The sequence below is a fragment of the Podarcis vaucheri genome (genome assembly GCF_965113315.1).
Source record: "Podarcis vaucheri genome assembly, chromosome: 12".
NCBI lineage: Eukaryota > Metazoa > Chordata > Lepidosauria > Squamata > Lacertidae > Podarcis > Podarcis vaucheri.
The window spans coordinates 29234687-29248674 of record NC_138750.1 but is presented as its reverse complement, the minus strand read 5'-3'; the positions used below and the strand labels follow the sequence as shown (position 1 = coordinate 29248674).

Below are 13988 nucleotides of genomic sequence, written 5' to 3'. Positions count from 1 at the left end.
GCAGAAAGTGAGGAGGAATTAAAGAACCTTTTAATGAAGGTGAAAGAGCAGAGTGCAAAATATGGTCTGAAGCTCAACATAAAAAAAAAAAAAAGATCATGGCCACTGGTGCCATCACCTGGCAAATAGAAGGGGAAGAAATGGAGGCAGTGAGAGATTTTACTTTCTTGGGCTCCATGATCACTGCAGATGGTGACAGCAGTCACAAAATTAAAAGACGCCTGCTTCTTAGGAGAAAAGCAATGACAAACCTAGACAGCATCTTAAGAAGCAGAGACATCACCTTGCCGACAAAGGTCCGTATAGTTAAAGCTATGGTTTTCCCACTAGTGATGTATGGAAGTGAGAGCTGGACCATAAAGAAGGCTGATTGCAGAAGGATTGATGCTTTTGAATTATGGTGCTGGAGGAGACTCTTGAGAGTCCCATGGACTGCAAGAAGATCAAACCTATCAATTCTTATGGAAATCAGCCCTGAGTGCTCACTGGAAGGACAGATCCTGAAGCTGAGGCTCCAATACTTTGGCCACCTCATGAGAAGAGAAGACTCCCTGGAAAAGACCCTGATATTGGGAAAGATGGAGGGCACAAGGAGAAGGGGACGACAGAGGACGAGACGGTTGGACAGTGTTCTCGAAGCTACCAACATGAGTTTGACCAAACAGCGGGAGGCAGTGGAAGACAGGAGTGCCTGGTGTGCTCTGGTCCATGGGGTCACGAAGAGTCGGACACGACTAAACAACAAATGGAACATCACACATAAGCAACTTACTCAATTAACAAGGCAGAAGGATTTTCACCTTCTCTTGACTATGCATGTTTTGTCGTAAAACTATGAATGAAAGTCAAGATAGCACAAGAGCCAGATAGTTGCTGAACACTATACCTTGAACTGTGCCTCTGGTGGTCCAGTGATTATCACCATTCTCAGCTTTGCATCTGGTCCTTCGGCAGGTGCAATCTAGAAAAGAAGTGACAGATTAGGAACTTCTTGGATGCCCTCTCCTCACTACTCAATGAGATGAATAATAGGGTGGTGTTGTTTTTAAATGAAAACCACCACCATCTTGCTGTTCCAGTACAAATGCACTGGCAACATTAAGCATTATGTTTTCCTACAAATTGTGAACCCTTATATGAGGGTACAAATCCACTGGTGATTGCTTTTAAAAAGGGAAATAATGTGCTCCTGATGTCAGTCAATCTTACTACTCCATCCATGTATTTGTGATTATAGGCTAAGCCATACCACTTTCCGAAAAATGGAGCTGGATAAAGCTGAGAGATGAGATCATAGAAAATTTCAGTAGTGCCAGCAGAACTGGGGGGTGGAGCAGGAAGAGAGAGACAGGGAGAATGATGTATGAAGAGGTAAGATCACTAGTCAGATACACTGTATGACACAATCACTGAAAAAATCCTTTGAACAGTAACAGAGAAAAATTCTAACCAATAACCTCTTATCCCCACTTCAAAACAAGAAAGGTGAATGCAAGTCCTACCCACATACCCTCTGCTATGTTGGATCAACCATCAAGGCATACTCAAAATTGTTGATAATGAACTGTATTTATAGCACAATCCTATACTTGCCCATACAAAAGTAAACTCCACTGATTTCAACAAGGCTTACACCCAGGTAATAAGGGTTGCAGCCTTAATTCTAGAGAGTGGATTTTCCAAACTGTAATCACCTCACAGGCGAACTATACGCTCCTCTTATTTTGAACTAAAAACATCTGAAGCAACATGAGAAGCACAACAGTTAAATTGCTTTCATGTTTGTTAACTAAAATCTCATTTTCAGCTCTGTACATTATGGCAAAATAAGCTTCAGTTAATAATCATGGCCCAAAGGTCTAAACCATCTCAAAGAACAAAAAGTCAAGCCCACCAAGGCGGCAGGGTTTTTTTTTTTTACAGCTTATATTTCACCCCTCAAAGAACTTCTAGAAACATGTTTGCAATTATCTTGTCTCTGAAGCACAGAGTACCATTTACTGCTTTGCAGTCAAAGCAGGGTGTCTAAGGTAGACGCAGGAACAGAGCAAGCTTGCAGAAACTTGCTGACAGTTACAAAGATTGGGGATATTCGAAGTTGATCAGTTTAATATTACCTTAATAGATGCACCTGCAAAACGAGAAAGTTGTTTGATGTGTTGCCCCTGCTTGCCAATAATGGCACCCACTGCCAAGGCTGGGATGAACAGATGAACAGTCTCAGACTCTGGCTGTTGCTGGAATAGTAAGTGGGGGGAAAGGTCAGGCAATGAACCATCTGAACGGTAGCAATCAAGTTGTAGTTGCCAACTGAAAGCAAACAGATACGCCTTATTTCCAACCACCATGTGTGGCTGAGTAGCTGTTTTCTAACAACGAAGAAATTCATTCTAATTGAAAGATTAAATGCACCAGATTTCTAAATATGCAACTCTAGATTTTTGTGTTTTAAGAACTACTCACAAGAGATTTGGAACAAACATAATGTAGCAAAAAAAATTTGCATTACATGATCAGCGGCAAACTTTAAGGTTACAACCAGATGTCAAGGAAATAAACTACTACTATCTGACTTTTAGAAGACTTCTGAAAGCAGCCCTATATAGGAAAGTTTTTAATGTCTGATATTTTACTCTGTTTGATGTTTAAATTTATTGGAAGCTGCCCAGAGTAGCTGGGGCAACCCTGTCAGTAGGGTGGCGTATAAATAAAAATGTTTTATTATTACTAAGGAAGTCTCTTGCGCGCAGCACCTGGATTCTCTTGGCAGCAATCCCATAACATTAAAAAAGGACTTTAACTTCATTGTTATATATCTGTCTATCTATTGTTTTGTTTAGCCGTTTAGTCGTGTCCGACTCTTCGTGACCCCATGGACTGATTTATAAAGAATAACTGGTTGATTAAGGTGTTCTGCTATTTAATACACAATGAGTTACAATGTCTGACATATTGGGTTGACATCTTTCTGTTAATACACAATTCCATTATTAGCTCTATTGAAAAACCATATGTAGCACAAAACAAATGGTTTTTTCAGTCATTTATTTTAAGAGATATCCCTCTGCACTCAGTTACTATGTCTAATACATCCTGAAGTAATCTTATAAAATGAGTTCATTATCTTTACTGAAGTCAGATTATGCAGACGTATTATGCTTCAGCTATATTTAAAAACAGAAAACCAAAGCACACAAAGAAAATCCAGGGAACAAAACCAAACACAAACATCTTGGTGGTGACAGAACTTAGAGCACTAGTGTAGGCTCTGATTCACGTATTGAAAGAAGCACAAACAATATTGCAAGTAAAAACATATAAAATAATCAGTTATGTTAAGCATAGCTAAAACAATTTCACAATTTGTTAGCTCCAAAGGTTCCTGTGGAGGAATAAAAGCTTTGGATCAAACACCACACGTTTCCCTGTCATATATGTCGCCATATGCATACTTATGCACTAGTAGAAACTCTCTGGCCTAAGCTCCTCCAATAGCCAATTCTGATGGTGAGTGCCAATAGGAGTGGAGCAAAAAACGAGACAACTGCTGGGGGCGGGGGAGAAGAACTATCACAATAGGCCCAGATCACCCATTAATAGCTCAGCTTGTTTGATATCATGTGATGTTGATTGTCACTGTAAAAGAACAGCTTCCAGGACATGCAAATTTCTAGATGCCTAAGCCACAGTTAATATTTGTCTGCACAGCATTTTGAGTGGCAACATGAACACTGTCCTGAAAATCACTCTTCTTTTGAGTGACCATTTGTGCCCCCAGGGTGATCTCTGGGTTAACATTTCTCAGAGGTTTTCAGGATGGTGGTGGCTTTCCTTAAAAATACCTTCTAGGGCTGAGATGGGGATGGTTTATATTTAAACAAGATGGGGCATTTGTATCTCCTCTTTTTAAAGAAAAATATCACACACCATCTCCTTTCAAGCCTCTGCGATGTACTCCACTTCCAGAATTTCCATGGAATCATGACCCGGAAGTGGAATATGGTTTGGAGGGAGCTGGCATGCAACACTTTTTTAAGCTGGGGGGCGGGAAAAAGCTTCCTCCCTTGTCTTAGTAATTACTAGGGCAAGCTACACCTAATACCTCAAAACTTTGGAAAAATTTCCCCTTACCGCCTCTTTTTTGGCACATATCTATTTTGTCCCTCATTCCCATGAATGGACAAAATCAGGTACGCTGAAAATATCTGCATAGTTCTAGACAACATCTTTAGATGGCTCCCTCTTCTGCCTCGCTCCAGTTTTCTTCTTTTCTTAAATGTGCCTGTCATCTTTTGGCAAGCTCACTAGAACACAGTCTAGCTGGAACCTGCCTCTTATGTCAAAGGCAGAAGTTGTTTTGGGAGTGAGCACTGAGACTTTGCCTCCTATGGTATGAAATTGGAGACTCCCTTTCCAGCCCAGAGGACAGGCCCTCTTCCCATGCCGGTTGCTGTCCTCCCATCAAAGCGACTTTAGAAAGGATGTCTTTGGGGAATAAACTTAATGCCCCAATTAGCTTCTCCTCTGTACTGCCAATGATGCTAGTAGTTCCATCCCTTTCTGTTACCTCACACCACCATGTAGCGTGCTCTAATGTAACTTTTGATATGTTTTAATTATTTCACTGTACACCAACAACAGATGTAGGGAAGAACACAGGGCTTCTCAATGCATCGTTTATCTTCCCTCCTCTATTATAGAATCCATGTTGCTGTTGCATTAACGTTTCAATTAAGTGGCCTAAAAAATAAATACGTTGCTCTTATAATATCTGAATTTTCTTGTTTCTAGTGTATTTTGGATTATGTAAGCTGAAGGTTGGAACGGCTATGCCCTAAAAGGCAGCCTATAAACATATATGTGCTATTTATAAAAATATTAGTGTATCGCTATATCATAAAGCTATATAAAAGTGGTTTACAATTGGAAAAACATAAAACTACAGTAAAAGTTAAAAACAACTCAAAAATAAATATCAGTAAACCACGGTGGTAGGATGTACTCTTAATTGCCTGCAATGGCATGACAGAATAGAAACGTTTTCAGCAGGCATTTGAAAGTTGGCACAGAAGGCATCTGCTGAATCTCTATTGGCAGAGTATTTCACAGGACTGGGCTGATGACATTAAAGGCTCGGTTTCTCATTATCAAATGAACCTCACCAAGTCGGAGAAAGACCACTGACACTCCTGCAGATGATCTCAGTGATCAGGGTTCTGGCAGTCCCTGAGCTACCCTGGTCCTAAGTTTATCAGAGCTTTGTAAATTAATACAGGAAGTTTCAACAATTGTGTCACATTTTCTTGACCAGAAGCTGCCATCAGCAATCTGGTTGTTGCATTCTGCACCAGCTGGAACTTACAAACCAGCCCCACATAGAGTGCATTAAAGTAATCCAGCCTTCAGATTACCAACACCTGGACTAAAGTGGTCAGGCTGGTGGTATGAAGCTGGTAAAAGGCACTGCTAGCCAAAGAGGACCCTGAGGCCTCTAGTGAGAAAGATGTACCCAGGAGTACCTAAAAGTGATGCACTTGTTCCTTCAGAGGGAATGCAACCCCATTCACAAGGGGCAGATTACCAATTTCCCAAACATGCAAATGTGTCAATGCTGTCCAAAGACTTGGCTAATTCTGTTAATGGTGTTTCAGTTATTCACTTCCCCTTACTACTCCCTCTTATGTTGAATTTACACATTACTTAATACATTGCACACTAGAGGGATGTGCAGTCCTGTACCACTTGCCTTGCTTAACAAGATGTATAGGGAAAGGAATCACATACACCAACCTTAGGATTCAACACTAATGGCTGGGTATGCCCTTATCATGCAAAAATACAAAAGGTGAGTCACCTACATATGATGTCTGTTACAATAATTTTCATTCCTTCTTGTTTGTATGCTGCTGAATGGAATCTTGGATCAGAACACACGGTGAGGTACAACCTAGCTCCCTGTTACAATCTAATTATAAGCCCAATTCTCACCTATAGGTACCAGTGATTCAAAACATGAAGAGCTATAACCAAGTGCCTGCAATAAAGGAAGATATATAATTACCCCAAATGGAGGATATGAAGAGGCAGCAGCAGCTGAAGCAACACCTACTGTGGGAGGTGGTATCCCTGAAGAAGAAGGTGGGAAGAGACCCAAGGCATTCAGATTTAATCCTGGAATTAAATGTGCTTGAAGCTGCAATGATACAGGAGATGATTAGCCACTCCCTCTTAATAACGTGCTCTTGTTCAAATTTCAAAACGTTTTAACTTAGAGACATTCACCCTGGCAAACAACAAGTGTCAAAATCCTGTATCATTTTTTAAATGTTCAACGTGAAGTAGGACAGATGTCACTACTCTGCTAGAAGCAATTGTACTTTGACTCTATGAACCACTGTGTTAGCCAAAAAAAGAGGTTTAAATAAAGTGCACCTTATGGTGCTATGGCAGTATTGCAAGTCAGATTAAGCAATCAGTGTGAAATGCATGCAGCATGGCCAATAACAAACTCATATTCGTTCAACAAATGTAATGAAACATTTGCCAGAAGCACCCTACAACAGGGATGGGGAAATGGTGACCCCATACTGTTGCGGACTCTGACACTCATCAACCCAAGCAAATGCAGAAAATGGCCAGGGATGATGGGTTTGATGTGTGTGTACTGAACTAGACTGGTTTTCCATCTGAAGGGACAAACATATGCATCAGTCTCTCTCTATGAAGCTGATGGCTGGGTACCAGTCTTCCCCTGCATGCTTTCCTCCACTGAAGTAAAAAAGATACACTATATTTATTGGGAGGAAATCAAATAAATGACTAACTTACGCACCTCCCAACCCCCAAATTAGAAATCAACTTACATTCATAGCAGCTATATCATTTTCATACGACTCCCTGATTTTCTTCATTATTTCTTCCTCAGCCTTGGCACATGTTTCAATACTGCCTTTAATTGTAATGGTCCTTTCTGGATTATAGAGCGTCAAGTCCTGTAATCTACAAAGCAGAAAGCAGTCAACTGCTATGCATGTAATGGTTTGTATTTAAAGCTGAAACAGAAAGTAATTATACCTTGAAAACTTCAGAAATGCACTCTGTGGAATGTGCACGACCTAATTATCCTCGCTGCTGAAACCCCAGGGAGAGGTAGTCCCTGAAACTGTTGCTTGTATACTGAAGTACTGTTTTTTGGGGACAGGAAGCGGGTGGGTGTGGGGGATTCCCTGGTCCTGAATGGGGTAACTGTGCCCCTGAAGGACCAGGTGCGCAGCCTGGGAGCCATTTTGGACTCACAGCTGTCCATGGAGGTGCAGGTTAACTCTGTGTCCAGGGCAGCTGTCTACCAGCTCCACCTGGCACGCAGGCTAAGACCCTACCTGCCCACAGACTGTCTCGCCAGTGGTGCATGCTCTGGTTATCTCCCGCTTGGACTACTGCAACGCGCTCTATGTGGGGCTACCTTTGAAGGTGACCTGGAAACTGCAATTAATCCAGAATGCGGCAGCTAGACTGGTGACTGGGAGTGGCCGCCGGGACCACATAACACCGGTTCTGAGAGATCTGCATTGGCTCCCAGTACGTTTCCGAGCACGATTCAAAGTGTTGGTGCTGACCTTTAAAGCCCTAAACGGCCTTGGTCCAGTATACCTGAAGGAGCGTCTCCACCCCCATCGTTCAGCCCGGACACTGAGATCCAGCGCTGAGGGCCTTCTGGCGGTTCCCTCATTGTGAGAAGTGAGGCTACAGGGAACCAGACAGAGGGCCTTCTCGGTAGTGGCGCCCGCCCTGTGGAACGCCCTCCCATCAGATGTCAAAGAGATAAACAACTGCCTGACATTCAGAACACATCTTAAGGCAGCCCTGTTCAGGGAAGTTTTTAATATGTAATGCTGTACTGTTTTTAACACTCGACTGGGAGCCGCCCAGAGTGGATGGGGAAACTCAGCCAGATGGGCGGGGTATAAATAAATTATTATTATCATTATTATCATTATTGGATCCCATGGCCAAGACTGCCTGCAAGCCAGCCCTCCTTCAGACATTATAGCTGGGTCTTACCAAACTACTAGTTGTTGGAGCAGGCACAGCCTCCTTCGAGAACCACATTTGGCCAGAGCAACACGCCAAGTAAGCAGAACTAGATGGCTCAAGGAAGGAGCCTTCTCCTGTGCACCAATCTAATGGGAATAATCTGCCTGCCTACTTTTCTATACTTGCCCTGCAGAGGTGTCTCTAATAAGGCAGCAAAACATACAAACAAACAAACAAACAAACAAACAAACAAACAAACAAACAAACAAACACCCATGGATTGCAAACAGATATACTGTTCAGATTTAAAGGGGCTCTTTCCCCATCTCCACCCAGAAAACAATTGAAAAAGGCACTCCTGTCTATTCCCTTCCTTGAATTTCAGCCAAAGAAAATGGAGAAGAGCTTAAATAAGTTAAATGGTTGAAAGGAGGATGCAAGTGTTATTTTTGTTTCGAGGGGGTGGAAACAAAATGGCAGATGCAACAAAATGGTGGTGGAAATGGGCACTAAAATGGTGAGTGGACACCAGGAATAAAAGTATAACACTATTACACACACATCACAGACAAAGCTGAGGCAGACAGAGGAAGAAAACACAAGTTGAAACAATGGAGGCACAAGATAGAAAGTATGTTGAGAATAACTAGTCCGAGGAGAACATACATGAGGCAACAGCAACCATGACTGAATTCAATGGAGGCAGGAAGCAAATCACAGCATCATGGCAGCATCAACCTACTTCCAAAGCGTTTGTTCCTGCCTTGACCATAAGGTGGAGTCCGGCTAGCCCAAGAGAAATAGCAGAGCCAAGAATCCTTCTAGCCCCAGGAGGCGAGGAAGGAGTCCGAGTTTTCAGTCTTTGCTAGTTTAAAGATACCCATATGTATGCTAAATGACAATCACTTCTCAAATCAGTTTACTGTTTAGCGAAGAACACATTGTTGCATACAAGTACATCAAACATACAACATAATTTGTTGTGATTTATATCTTAGTGTTGCACAATGATTTGCATTTTTGTTTAAGATATATGTGTTGAATTCAATTTGCTACAGATGAAAAGGACTTCACAGTTCATTTCATTTGTATTGCTACCAGCCATAAACTTGGCAAACAACAACAAAAATCCAACAAAACGTATATAGTTCAGACAGAAATGAAATGTATCTAATTTATAAACATTTGTTAACAATCTTTGACCACAAGACACCAAGATAAAATTACCTTTCCTGTCCTATAAAGCAAAAGGCTCCAAATCACATCACCTGGCACCCCATTTTCCTAAGCATATTGTCAATTATTCAAACAGAACTGACCCAAGGGATATTTCAACTACAGCAGAACATTACAATAAATTTATAGGATGTGACCTGGTAAACTTTTTGGGGGTATTTCCCATAAAGCAGTGATGGCCAAGCTTGGCCCTCCAGCTGTTTTGGGACTACAATTCCCATCATCCCTGACCTGACCACTGGTCCTGTTAGCTAGGGATGATGGGAGTTGTAGTCCCAAAACAGCTGGAGGGCCAAGTTTGGCCATCACTGCCATAAAGCATTATTGCCTGACCTCCACAGAAGCAGGGCTTTAAAGCAATTACAGCAACCTTTCAAGACACTAGAATGGAGGACTGGACTCACTGAACAGTGCTACTTCTCTCCAGAGACAAGAAGTCCTATGAAAATGTTTCTTGTATCAACTAACATCTCCAAAAAGGAAAACGCGGGAGAAAAATGTGGAGAGAACAGTGGGGACAAAAGAAGTGTTCTCCCCAAAGACTCTTGATGAAGGCTGGCTTGAGCTCCAGGTGGTACCGCAGTCAAGGAAATAAGAGCGGCAAACCAAAAGCCCCTAGCAGTCGCTGGGAAACGTTTCACAAGAACAACAAGCTAAGATGAGTGATCAGGCTGCCCTTCGGCCTTCTGAAGGTATTATGTTCTGTTTCCAAGCAGGATCCAAGTAAAGGTACCAGATCCAGATCACTCTACAAGCATGCAAAACATGTGAATTGTTCTCCTAAGGACTGGCATGAAAGCAGGAGACACAAAGCTACTGAGAATATCCTACATGAATGACAGGCAGATCTGTCTATGTAGAAAACACGAAGATCTTGCAGAATTGACAAGAGGCAGGGATTGTTTGAGCCAAAGTCACTGCAGCCTGGAACAAAACTTTTGAGGATTGTCAGCTTCCAAGGACAATGGGCATATGGCCTGAGAGTGTCAGGTGCAACCTCCATGAAAGAAGTCTGTGGACAGTAAGCAAGGCAGAAAAAGGGAAACTCCCCCCTTCTGCGAAACTGAAGATACTCCTTATTCATATTTTTGTAGCTGCCTAGTGCCAAGAGAACCTGTCCGTGGAGAAGGAAGTTTAGAAGGCCCATGGATAATTTCCAATGGTCAGTAAGATTTCATTGTATAACCTTATCCCCAGGGGATATTACTATTGCCCCTTTGGGTCTCAACAGATCTGATCCCTTTTGGGGCTCTTGTACCATTCCTGTGAATTCCAAGATTCTTAAACACCTTTATTAAGACAGACCACAAGTTTTGAAACCCTATTTAAACAGTGGCCCTGGCCCCAAACTTATTTTGGACTAGATCTGGGATGTTCCCAAGTCAGGTAAACCTGATGCCCTCTGGATCAGTGCCATGGGGCAGATTGGGGGCGGTGGCGGTTGTGCCTTAATATATATTTTTTATGATAGTGTTTGTAGACAAGGGAACCCAAAGGACGTAACATACGAAATATGTAAAACAGGCAAATAAAAATTACTATAAAAACACACACAAAAGGACGTAACATACTGAAGACAACTAGTAAGTAATTTCTATGCACAGCCAAATATATTTACTGGAATTAGCAATGCTTTCAACACAGGGACTCTAGCTTTCAGGAAACCTCCCTGGTCATTAAACTAGTTCTGATAAAAACACCATTTAAAGTTGCCAGCTCATCATATGGCTTCCTAGAAAAGGTTTCATCCTATCCTCAGTAAAAAGTGGCTTTGGTTGTTGATTTATGGATCTATTAATTTGTATTAGCTCTGTGGCTGAAACTTGGGGAGGAAGCACTTAAAAGTGATAGCACTTTTTAAAAACTAAGATATACCATTTAACAAGAATTGAATACTTACGGGGATATTGTGATCTTAGTGTCTGTGTCCTGCTCGATTTTCTTCAAATTCCTTCCTTCTTTGCCAATGAGACGGCCAACAAAATTGTTATGTGCTAGTATCTTCAAGGGAATTTCTTCTGTACTGTAAGCAGTCCAGAGAATTGCATGAACTCAAGAGTCACATAATTCACTATCAGTAACAAATCAAAAAGTTGAGTCATTCTCCAATGACTCAGGGCTCAGACAGTTAACCACGTAATCAGGAGACTCTTAAACTGTCATGATAAATTCCTCTAAGTCAAGAAAAAACCTGCTTGATTTCCTCAAGTGTAATTAATTGTTCTGCTTAATCCATAGGGATAACTAATGGAAAAGGCTGTTTTACAGAAGGAACTTTTCTGCCATTTCCATGACCCTTGAGCAGGATTCCTTCACACCCATTAGACGCAGATTCCTTCCATCTCTGGGTAGAAAACAGAGCATACTACATCTGTTACACTTCATGTATTCTCAATTACCAAAGAAAGCTCAGTCTTCTTTTCTACCCAACAGCCACAGGCATTCTTGGACACCAGTTTGAGGGTGGGGTGAGAGGAAGAGGAGAATGAATTTGTCAACAGCCGTAACGGCATTTGCTGCTTTAGTTTCAACTTGATACAACAGAGCTTAAGCAAGAACTCAGGTGTATTACCCTCTTCCAGCTTACAAGTGAAGAAAAACAGGCATGAAGTGTGGGAAGAGAGAAGGTTGCCCTTCTCCCATAGGTTTCTTTCACAAAGGATATTTGTCTTTCATTTGCTGCATGTTAGGTTTGAATACCATAACAATTACTTCTGCTACTAGTTATCCGGCTTTGCAGACATTATTTACCTAACCTTTGCTAGGTGGCCTGGGAATGGCTCACTATGGAAGCCTGTATGCCTGGTTCAGGAGTATCATTCCTAACCATCAAATGTCAGGAATTTATCTGAAAAGTAAGCAACCACCCATCCTCTTACATTTTCTTTTAATTGCACAAAAAGGTGCCTAAAGGTGTAACAAACAAAAACCTCTTACTTTTCTGCTTCAGAATTGCTCACCAGTCGCCTATTTTATAATTATATTACACATAAACATAGCACAAGGATCAAGACCTGACATTCCTATGGGTTCACTTTTCAGTTCCATTCTTACAAACTGTCAATTATCTACTTCAGACGGACTATTAAAAAACCCAATGACCTCTTAATAAAAGCTTTCTTTACTCACAATTTAGTATCTTGCGCTTCCTTCTGCATTATCTCCATGATAATTTTACAAGCGGTTGAGCACCCTTCTGGAGTAGAATGGATCGTAATTGGTTTTTCAGCAGCCCCTGCATTTTCTTTACGATGAATATCAATTCTGCAAAGAAAGAAAAAGTAGTAAAAATTGTGCATTCAGTCTTGAGAGAGCAGTCTTGAGTTCTGCTTTGGTAGATAAAATTGCCTATGAACTTGTAGGCCTTGATACAGTTCAGGTTGCATCCAACAGCTAATGGTTCCAGATGTGGATATGCATCCTCATTCATACCAAAAAAAGCATCTATCCTGTTCAGTGGAGCCCAGATGAATATTGTAATACAAAAAAGAGTGGTCAACCATCATCAGCTGTGCATGCATGCAAAAAACAATTTCTGTACACATCTCTTACGGCATCAGAACAATAGCAACTCTGAAGAAAGTCATTCTATTTAAAGTTTGAGTATCCAGCAAAATTCTATAAAAATGATACTTACTCACTACAATAAAACTGGATAAAGCAACACATTGCTGAAACTGTTAACTTCATGGGCAGTTTGGTCAGTTCCACTAATATATTATATCTAGGGACTGTCCACATCTTGTTATGCCCTCCTATAAACCACTACCCTCAAGCTCTTTCTCTGTTGCAAGTGACAAGACATGTCAAACTTTGGTCAGTTGCTTGTCATTCATTTCACTACTTGTACCACTGCTCTACTACAAATCCTCCAATTCAGTTGAATGTCTTCCTTAGAAGTTCTGAAATAACCCTAGAGAACTAACATGGCTATATAAATTAAAGTCTGCACTGAGTTGAAATACAAAGTCTTGATTTCTTTGGACAGAATCCCTTGACTAAGTTTTAATGAGAATCCATTACAGATCCACACTGGCCCAAATCAGACACTGGACCTTACCCCACAGGCTTGGCATGCTCCTCCCCTCTTCTCCTGCCTTGTCCTTGAAAATTCCTCCCTCCTTTCTTCAATTCACATTTTAAGTATGGCTCAACATACAACAATTATCACTAACAGTAGGTAGTCACTAAACAGAAAACTGAAACCAGGATGAGAAAGTGAGACTAGCAACTGAGGGTGGAGCAAAATAAAATATTTTGCAAAAAACCAAGCAGTTATATTAAATGATTTTTAAAACAACCTGGTTTAAAAAGATATCTGAATGTAATGCAACGTTTGGCTTGGTCATGTTTGTAACATAACGGCCAGGTGAAGACATTAAAATACTGAGCGGATAATAATGTAGTGATCTCTCTCCATGGAAAATGGCCAAAGCAAGTAGTACTTGGCTTTCACACACTGGTCCTGACCACCAAAATTAGCAATGCTAACAACTTGGACGTAAAGGGGAAGAGTACAAGGCAGGCTTCATGTTGCCCATCCCTGCTGCTATATAACATCAATCTTATTTCACATGCCGGTACTGTACTTCTTTTGACAGTTCTGTTTCACTTTCATTACCCGAGGCCTCAGCACTCATAGCATCAGTATGAAATATTCTCAATACCGATCTATTTTCTCAAATTTGGTAATATACCGTAAAGCAAAAGTTCACAGC

The 13988-nt window shown here is 41.2% G+C and overlaps 1 protein-coding gene across 3 annotated transcripts in view; it reads right to left on the bottom strand.

Moving 5' to 3' along the window:
- IGF2BP3 (insulin like growth factor 2 mRNA binding protein 3) overlaps positions 1–13988 on the bottom strand; it is a 70585-nt gene that overhangs the window by 4097 nt on the left and 52500 nt on the right. For 2 of the 3 annotated variants that reach the window (XM_082193933.1, XM_082193934.1), the window contains 6 exons: positions 12400–12534; positions 11171–11293; positions 6864–6999; positions 6062–6193; positions 2118–2237; positions 887–961 (listed from right to left, as the gene is read on the bottom strand). In XM_082193933.1, the coding sequence (XP_082050059.1) occupies positions 887–961; positions 2118–2237; positions 6062–6193; positions 6864–6999; positions 11171–11293; positions 12400–12534 (721 nt within the window). The remainder of the gene's footprint in view (positions 1–886; positions 962–2117; positions 2238–6061; positions 6194–6863; positions 7000–11170; positions 11294–12399; positions 12535–13988) is intronic. The other variant, XM_082193935.1, reaches the window with a different exon arrangement.